The sequence below is a fragment of the Coenobita brevimanus genome, chromosome 45, assembly GCF_032717465.1.
Source record: "Coenobita brevimanus isolate Jiangsu-jjx chromosome 45, ASM3271746v2, whole genome shotgun sequence".
Lineage (NCBI taxonomy): Eukaryota > Metazoa > Arthropoda > Malacostraca > Decapoda > Coenobitidae > Coenobita > Coenobita brevimanus.
In genome coordinates this window covers 18,130,210-18,140,764 of record NC_136998.1, presented here as the reverse complement: position 1 = coordinate 18,140,764, position 10,555 = coordinate 18,130,210, and the positions used below count along the sequence as shown (strand labels likewise).

General features: G+C 40.4%; 1 protein-coding gene across 1 annotated transcript; it reads left to right on the top strand.

Annotated features, from left to right (window-relative positions):
• Nucleotides 1–8,176: 8,176 nt before the first annotated feature.
• LOC145398449 (uncharacterized) lies at nt 8,177–8,704 on the top strand. Its single transcript, XM_080271330.1, has one exon. The coding sequence runs from the start codon at nt 8,177–8,179 to the stop codon at nt 8,702–8,704; it is 528 nt and encodes a 175-aa protein (XP_080127456.1).
• Nucleotides 8,705–10,555: the final 1,851 nt, after the last annotated feature.

Below are 10,555 nucleotides of genomic sequence, written 5' to 3'. Positions count from 1 at the left end.
GATGTCCATGGGGACTCTGTTTCCTGATCGGGGGTCACGAGGTGCTGTATATTGCATATTGTGCTGTCTGTGGCATTCATTCTAAGAAAATGTGTGAATATCATTTCCTCTAGCACTAGCTATGACTTTGACTTAACCTCTAGGTTACATATGTATGCTACTTGTAATTACGTATTGTGTTACAATATTTTAGAGTCCTGACATCGCTCAGTCACGCCCTGCTGGCGAACCTCCGACAGCATGTAGCAACTATACATTCTAATCTCTTAATACATAGTATTGATTATAATATTGTAGAGACATAATAATCATAACAATATTGTCTATCTATCTATCTATATACCTAGGCTGCTTCCCCCAAGGAAAGGGAGGTAGCCGAGACAGGACGACAGGATCACACTACCCCTATCCATTCAATCACTATGCATTCAAACACATTCATTTGCATCTTAGCCCCAAGGGAGACAACGGACAGATCCCTCACTGCACCACACCGCCACAAGGGTCAACTGCGCAATGCAATCAGTGACATCCGTCCTACGCAGCAGGGCTCCCAACAGCAGAGCTGGTTTACCCCTGTCACATCATAACAGACCAATCCCCTTACCCACACCCTGACCTGACTAACTGATCCCGACCAAATGCGGGAGAATATCCTGTCCTCAGGGCTGCGTCATCACTTATTCATTCACAATTTCTCTCCATTATTTCTGTCACGCACAACCACTCTATCCTTGCTTGCTCAGACAGACATCCCTCTCTGCATCGGTGCTCTTCACTTCACACTGTCCATCCATCCTCATCTCGTGGTCTTCCTCTCAGCCTTACACCTCTCACATCAGATCTAGTTATCTTTTTCACCAATCGCTCATTATCCATTCTCTCCATATGCCCAAACCATCGCAACACCCTCTGCTCAACTCTGCAAACCACTTACTCCCAGCCATCTCCGAACAACTCGCAGTTCTCCTTCACTTCACTTCTCGCACTGATCCATACGTGTCGGCCACAAATACTCCTGAACGTGCCACACCTCATCTCCGTCAGAGCGATTCCATTCAACTTTCCTCTCTGCTGCACCCATATTCCAGGTTTCAGCCCCATATAATGCAGTTGGTACCACAACACCCTCATACAACCTTCTCTTTACATCCATTCTAAGCGAACGACATCTAAACACTTTTTTCATTCTTCCCAGCACCTTTCCTACTTCATTTATTCTAAACTTCACTTCTGCATCTATTCTTCCATCCACAGCAACATGTGACCCTAGATATTTAAAACACTCTACCTCCTCAAGCAACACGCGCCATTCAAAGCTATATTCCATTCCCCCTTCCATCTACCAACCTCGTACACTTCATCACTTTACTCTTATTCTCATTTACTTTCAATTTCCTCCTTTCACACACCCTTCCAAACTCCTCTACCACTGTCTCAATCTCTCCTCTCAATCAGCCACCAGTGCAGTATCATCTGCAAACAGCAGCTGCTTCAGATTCCACTCTTCACCATCAACATTCACCAGACTCAGACCTCCACCTAAAACTCCTGCATTCACCTCCCTTACAACACCATCCATGTAAATATTAAACAATCAAGGCGACATCACACATCCCTGTCGCAGCCCCACTCTCACAGGAAACCAGTCACTCACAGCATTTCCCACTCTTACACACGCTCTACTATTTACATAAAAACTTTTCACCCCTTTTAGTAACCTACCATCAAGACCATACAATCTTAAAACAGTCCACAAAGCCTCCCTATCAATTCTATCATACGCTTTCTCAAAATCCATGAATGCCCAAAACACATCCTTGCCTTTCGCTAAATACTTTTCACACACTTGTCTCACAGCAAACACCTGATCCACGCATCCACTCCCCCTCCTAAAGCCACACTGCTCATCACCAATCACTCCCTCTGTACCCTCTCTAACTCTCATAATTAACACTCTACCATAAACCTTACCTACAACACTCAACAGACTTATACCCCTAAAGCTAGTACATTCATACTTATCACCCTTGCCTTTATACAACGGGACCACACAAGCACTTGCCCAGTCAACTGGCACCATACCTTTCACAAAGCACATATTCAGCAGTCTTACTAACCACTCAACAATGAACACTCCACCACTCTTCAGGTATTCAACAGCACACCCATCCATACCTGCAGCTTTCCCTGTTTTCATCTCCTTTACTGCCTTCTCCACTTCCTCCTTCGTGATCAAAGAATCATTCAACTCTCCCAACACATTTATTCCTTGCACCCTTCCATCTGCCACAATCTCAGCCACCCTTTCCTCCTCTACATTTATCAATCTTTCAAAATACTCTGCCCATCTCTTCCTTACTGCATCCATCTCAATTAACATCCTTCCATCCTCTGCTTTTACTCGTTCTTCCTCCCCAGACTCTCCCTTTCGCACCCTTTTCACCTCCTTCCAAAACATTTTCTTATTCTGTTGAAAATTCTCTGTAAGCCGCCTACCCCACCTCTCATCTGCTGCCACTTTAGCATCACGCACAGCCCTTCTCGCCCTATTCCTCTTTTCCTTATACCTTTCATATGACCTCTCATCCTTCCTCTGCAGCCACACTTCATATGCACGTCTCTTCTCAGGCACAGCCATACTTACTTCCTCGCACCACCATTCACTTCCTTTTCTTACACCACCACCCACACGTCTCACACCACACACCTCTTCTGCATGCCCCACCACAGCACTCTTAAACAACTGCCATTCCTCCTCCACACTGCCATTTTCCTGATCTTTCAGAGCGTTCCACTCATCTTTCAATTTCTCCTGATACTTTATCTTTTTCTCTCTTTTATCCAACTCACTCACTTTCAAAACCTCCCTGCCACACCTAACCCTCCTAGCTCTCACCCATCTCTTACCTACTCTTAACTTTCCCTCCACCAGGTAGTGGTCAGACATACCTCCACCCTCCCCTCTCAGAACTCTCACATCCAACAATCTTCCTATTACATTCCTGGACACAACCACATAGTCCATCAAAGCTCTATCAACAACCCTTCCACCCTCCTGTCTCACCCATGTATACTTATAAATATCTTTCTTCTCAAACAGCGTATTTCCAATCACCATCTCTCGCTCAACACACATCGCTATCATTCGTTCCCCATTTACATTTCTTCCAGGCACACCATGCATACCAACTACACCTTCAACTGCTACATTTCCCTCTCTAGCATTCAGATCTCCCATCATTACCACATTCACATTCACTCCAAAACTCTGCAGACAATCATCAACATCATTCCAGAAAGACTCCCTCTCTTCTTCATCCCTTTCACTACCAGGCCCATATGAACTCACAAACACCCACAACTCACGTTCAAATTTCGCTTTCACCCACATCAGTCTCGATGACACCTCCTTCCATTCAATCACGTACTGCTGTACCTCCGGACTCACTAACAAGACCGCACCTTCTCTTGCCCTTCCTCTATCAACACCTGACAATCTTCCATTCACACTTCTAAACATAGCCTCACCCTTCCCTTTCATCTTCGTTTCACTCAAAGCTAACACATCCAACTTTCTTCTCACAAACATTCTTCCAATCTCCTCCCTTTTAGCCTCAATTGTACTACATCCACGCACATTGTAGAGACACAATAATATTGCAGAAACATAACATACTGCAGCAATACATTGTATGTATAATGGAGTAAATACATTGTAGCATAACTGAATGCAGAATATTGCATAACATATTGTAATAATATATTGGCACAAATGTGTGTGTACAACAGACATATGCATATATTTATGCAATGGTAATACTGCTAGTTCATACACCGTATGACATGTGTAAGTTACTAGCTGTTATGTACGAGTAGTAAAATTGAACATAAAATATTGTATTGCATATAATAGTGATATATGATAGTAGAACAAATGTGCATATACAACAGACATTCACATATACTTTTGCAATAGTAAAATTGCTAGGTCATTACATTATATATGATGCTATGCCTATAATAATACCTAATATTACACTCAACTCGCTGCTGATTAAGTGAAGTACATAATTGTGGAAACATAACTGTAGGAACATTCTATCGTATGAATGTAATTATTACATAATTGTATTACTTAACTGAAGTAATATTGTAATTGTTACACAATTGTATTTTAAATTAATATTGTAATTGTTACATAATTGTATTGTGCATAACTGTATTGTATTATAATCGTTGCATAATTTTATTGTAATGTAATTGTTACATAACTGTATTTTAAACTGAAGTAATATTGTAACTGTTACATTTTCTTTTATGCGAGGAAGAAGGAACCAAAGGCCATGAGCCCGCAATAACAGTTCCCTCCAAGAGAAAAACAAAATACAAGAGAGAGCCAAATTCAAGATCCATTCATTTCGAGATGCCTGGACACTCTGCTTTTGAAAGACTGGAGATCTTAGGCAGCAGGAAATACAGACAGAGGGAGACAGTTCCAGAGTTGACCCGTTGCATAAATTAAGGACTGGGAGTAGCGGTTAACTCTTGCATTAGAGAGTTGGACAGAATAGGGATGAGAGTTTCCTGCTAGACGGGTGCTATGTGCCCGTCGTAGAGGTGGAGGAATGCATGCAGACAGTTCAGAGGAGCAGTGACCATTAAAGTAGCGAAAGAAAAGAGATAAAGATGCAACAGTGTGGCGAAGAGACAGAGTTTGAAGGGAGTCAATAAGAGGAGGAGAGTTAATGAGATGAAAAGCCTTTGACTCCACCCTATTGAGAAGAGCTGTATGTGGGGAGCCTCCCCACACATGAGAGTTCTACTCCACACAGGGGCGGATAAAACCCCTGTATAGAGCCAACAATTGTGCAGGGGTAAAAAAAAAACGGAGTCGGCTCAGCACACCCAATCTCTTGGAAACAGATTTTAATAGAGATGTAATATGATCTTTCCAAGATAAGTCCCGAGTGAATGAAACCCCAAGCATGTTCAATGATGATGCAGGATTAAGCAGTAATATTAGTGTTTGTAGTTACATAATTGTTGTGATGCTATCGTTTGTAGTTACATAATTGTAGCAACAAAATTGCAGTAAAGCTATCGTTTGTAGTTACGTACTGTAATTGTAGCAACATAGCTGCAGTCATGTTGTAGTTAATTGTAATAACTGTAGTAATATTTTTGATATTATAAAAATTTGAGTAATATTGTAGTAACTGCAGTAATATCGTAGGTATTGTAGTTACCGCAGTAATGTTGTAGTAATTCCAGTAATATCGTACAGTTACATAGTATGTTACATTGTAATTTGTGACATAATTGTGTGCACATGCATATAATCACACAGTAGTACCACAATACCAAGGTACAGCAATCAGTTGTAGTATGAATCAGTCATCTATAACACTTGCTGTAGTAATATTACACAATATGTATTGTAAGTCCCCTCATCGTTTCCTACCGAAAAAAACAAAAAAATGTATTAATTAGCTAATCCAGTCTTGCTGCGGTCGACGACAGCGATGATGTACATTACAACTGGCTCTCGGAGAACAATAACTTTGCTCTTTGTTTCACTTTTAGAAGGAGTCTATGTTGTATTATGGCATTTGTAGCAACAGTTGTAGCTATTTTTGTTTGTTATGCGATCTTAATTAATTATTTTTTTTTTTACTGATTACGTTTGTGTTCGGTTTTCCTGTGGTGTCCAAGGTTGCATAACTGCTGGCTAATCCTTGGGACCCTTTTTAAGCTTAGCTATGTTGCACAGTTATTATTGAAAATGATATTATGTTACCCCATATTTTCTTATTTTATATAAAAATATATTTACAATATGTACACCCACAATCAAAAGTTCGTCGACAGTCCCTGTCAGGCATATGTTTCTACAGGCTGCCGATAGGTGGCGCAACGATCTAGCACGAGCGTAGTGGAAGTGGAGTCAGTCAACGAAACTTGAGAGGGAGAGGGAGGCGACAAGGAAGGGGTACGAACCCGTGGCGATCGGAATACAATGCATCTCGTGTGCTTTGCTGTTATCAATAATACATTGTTATATCCAGACTATTATACAAAACTTATTATAATTCATCTTAGTTTACGTAAATAGATCTTCCACAGCTGAAAATCCATACAAATTAATGGTGTCTCGAACAAGATTCCGACTTATTCGAGGCATCTCTGCTGCCATTACCGTAAGTTGACCTGGGTCTTTTGCAAAACTCGGCCCGATGGTAAGAGACTTCAAATTAGTAGTTTTCTCGGCATGTGTGTCTAAGGCCATTTCAGGCCAAGTGTCAGGCATGCGAACTCGTGTCTACCTTATTCTTTCTCACTCGTTGTGTGTGTGTGTGTGTGTGTGTGTGTGTGTGTGTGTGTGTGTGTGTGTGTGTGTGTGTGTGTGTGACGCTTTTTGCACTTCCTGTCTGCGGTTGAGCCTGAAAGACGCTCGTGTAATAACTCTTAAACTTACCAGAAGATTTTTGTTTTTTCATGATATTTGAATATTGCCCATAAAAATTGCAAAGCTAAAGTGAACATATCTTTATCTTAAGCCAACATGACATAATATTTTTTAGTACCCGAAGCGAGAGAGCACAAACTAGAATATGTCACAGTCTTGGAATTTACGTCTGCGCCTTACCCATTAGGCCTGTGGTTATCAAATGGCTGATATGATTAGATACCACTATGGGATCGATATGTCACTTGTGAAGTTTGCAGTATGTGCTATAGTCAAAGGTTTTAAGGCTATAATGTTACCAAGTTGAGAGGTTATTGTATGATATATTAAAGTGTCATGAAATACTGTTTGTTTTTATAAGACAATAGTAACAAAGATAAAAGTAATTCACAGAAATGAACAGTGAAAATTATTATAACTGTATAACATTTACATACGGTACAGTATAATATATTAGTAGGTAACATTGTTGGATTATACAAGCTGTGCATATTACATATTATATTCTATTAACCAGAACGAAAATATTGCCAAATAATATCATCCCAATCATGGTTGTCACTTTTCCATTTATCAACTCCGTAGCCCAAATCACTCAGAGACTTTGGATGATTTAATAGGACGACCATCCAACCCCACAGCGACGTAGATACACGTCCACTTTTTGCTTTGGTAAAAATGTGTTTGTCTTAGTATCTCGTTTTCGTGACCCACGAGCACACCCCAGGCCCTGCCTTTACAGAAGGAAAACACTTTTCATCTGTAAATATTACATTCTTCCAAAATAACTCGGCTTCTGTTGAGTACTGTAGGAAAAACCCCATTTGATCATCTTTGTTGTAAGGGGCCAACACTTCTTTTACGGCAGGCACATGACACTTGATATTAGCTGCGTGGAGCCGTCGACGCACAGTGGGGACACTGCAGGCCAGGTGCAAATCACGTGGATAGTTCACGACAGTTGTTAACGGTCGCTCCTGTGCTCTCTCCACAATTGCCTCGTCCTGCTCGGGAGTTGTTGCTTTTGGCCGTCCACTACGAGGCTTTGTGCTGACTGACCCCAATTCTTGCCAGCGCTTGATCAACTTATGCACTGTAGACCAATGCAGGCCGAGTTCTTGAGCAGTGGCACCTGGAGTCATGCCGCCCTCCCATAGTCCAATTATTCGCCCACGATCGGAGATGATTCGCAAAGAATTCGCACGACCCTCTGCCATCTCGCCTGATAATGAAAATATATATGTAAACATGCATTTTTAAGGTTTTCATGGTGCACATCATTCATCAAACGGATATATATATATATATATATATATATATATATATATATATATATATATATATATATATATATATATATATATATATATATATATATATATATATATATATATTATAATTATATATATAATTATATTATATATAATTATATATATAATTATATATATATATAGATAGATAGATAGATATATAGATATATAGATATATATATATAGATAGATAGATAGATAGATAGATAAATATATATATATATATATATATATATATATATAATTATATATGTATATATATATATATATATATATATATATATATATATATATATATATATATATATATATCGGTTTGATGAACGATTTGCACCATGAAAACCTTAAAAATGCATGTTTACATATATATTTCTTTGTATTTTTAATATCAGGCAAGATGGCAGAGGGTCGTGCGAATTCTTTGCGAATCATCTCCGATCGTGGGCGAATAATTGGACTATGGGAGGGTGGCATGACTCCAGGTGCCATTGCTCAAGAACTCGGCCTGCATCGGTCTACAGTGCATAAGTTGATCAAGCGCTGGCAAGAACAGGGGTCAGTCAGCACAAAGCCTCGTAGTGGACGGCCAAAAGCAACAACTCCCGAGCAGGACGAGGCAATTGTGGAGAGAGCACAGGAGCGACCGTTAACAACTGTCGTGAACTATCCACGTGATTTGCACCTGGCCTGCAGTGTCCCCACTGTGCGTCGACGGCTCCACGCAGCTAATATCAAGTGTCATGTGCCTGCCGTAAAAGAAGTGTTGGCCCCTTACAACAAAGATGATCAAATGGGGTTTTTCCTACAGTACTCAACAGAAGACGAGTTATTTTGGAAGAATGTAATATTTACAGATGAAAAGTGTTTTCCTTCTGTAAAGGCAGGGCCTGGGGTGTGCTGGAGGGTCACGAAAACGAGATACTAAGACAAACACATTTTTACCAAAGCAAAAAGTGGACGTGTATCTACGTCGCTGTGGGGTTGGATGTGGGCATACGGACCCGGAAAACTGTTGGAAATTAATGGTAAATTAACAATTGAACAATATATAAGAATTCTTGAGGATGTTCTCCTGCCCACAGTGCATGTGATGGCAATCCCAGCCCCTCACACCATCCATATTGTGCATGACCGCAGCCCCGTCCACATGAGCAGAATGGTAAGAGAGTGGATTGATGTTCATCCCGAATGTAACTTCATCGACTGGCCAGCCAAAGGATGTGATATGAACCCCATCGAAAACCTGTGGGCAATGATGGTTCAGGAGTGGGATATTGGGCAAGAGCGCACGAAAGCTGCCATTGTGCGTCACGCTCAGGACGTATGGGAAGGCATACGTCGACGTCCAAATATATGCACCAATCTTGTGAGGTCAATGCCAAACAGACTTAATGAAGTGATTGATGCACAAGGAGGATGGTCGTCCTATTAAATCATCCAAAGTCTCTGAGTGATTTGGGCTACGGAGTTGATAAATGGAAAAGTGACAACCATGATTGGGATGATATTATTTGGCAATATTTTCGTTCTGGTTAATAGAATATAATATGTAATATGCACAGCTTGTATAATCCAACAATGTTACCTACTAATATATTTTACTGTACCGTATGTAAATGTTATACAGTTATAATAATTTTCGCTGTTCATTTCTGTGAATTACTTTTATCTTTGTTACTTTTGTCTTATAAAAACAAACAGTATTTCATGACACTTTAATATATCATACAATAACCTCTCAACTTGGTAACATTATAGCCTTAAAACCTTTGACTATAGCACATACTGCAAACTTCACAAGTGACATATCGATCCCATAGTGGTATCTAATCATATCAGCCATTTGATAACCACAGGCCTAATGGGTAAGGCGCAGACGTAAATTCCAAGACTGTGACATATTCTAGTTTGTGCTCTCTCGCTTCGGGTACTAAAAAATATTATGTCATGTTGGCTTAAGATAAAGATATGTTCACTTTAGCTTTGCAATTTTTATGGGCAATATTCAAATATCATGAAAAAACAAAAATCTTCTGGTAAGTTTAAGAGTTATTACACGAGCGTCTTTCAGGCTCAACCGCAGACAGGAAGTGCAAAAAGCGTCACACACACACACACACACACACACACACACACACACACACAAAACGAGTGAGAAAGAATAAGGTAGACACGAGTTCGCATGCCTGACACTTGGCCTGAAATGGCCTTAGACACACATGCCGAGAAAACTACTAATTTGAAGTCTCTTACCATCGGGCCGCGTTTTGCAAAAGACCCAGGTCAACTTACGGTAATGGCAGCAGAGATGCCTCGAATAAGTCGGAATCTTGTTCGAGACACCATTAATTTGTATGGATTTTCAGCTGTGGAAGATCTATTTACGTAAACTAAGATGAATTATAATAAGTTTTGTATAATAGTCTGGATATAACAATGTATTATTGATAACAGCAAAGCACACGAGATGCATTGTATTCCGATCGCCACGGGTTCGTACCCCTTCCTTGCCGCCTCCCTCTCCCTCTCAAGTTTCGTTGACTGACTCCACTTCCCACTACGCTCGTGCTAGATCGTTGCGCCACCTATCGGCAGCCTGTAGAAACATATGCCTGACAGGGACTGTCGACGAACTTATGATTTTGGGTGTACAACATTAACAATATACACTCACTTGTTGTTCGTTTGTACCTATGGTGGACAATGTATGTGTCACCACTGTGTGGAAATCTTTGTCCTCACAGTTGTGTGAAAAAGGTTGTTCATTCTTGCTAAC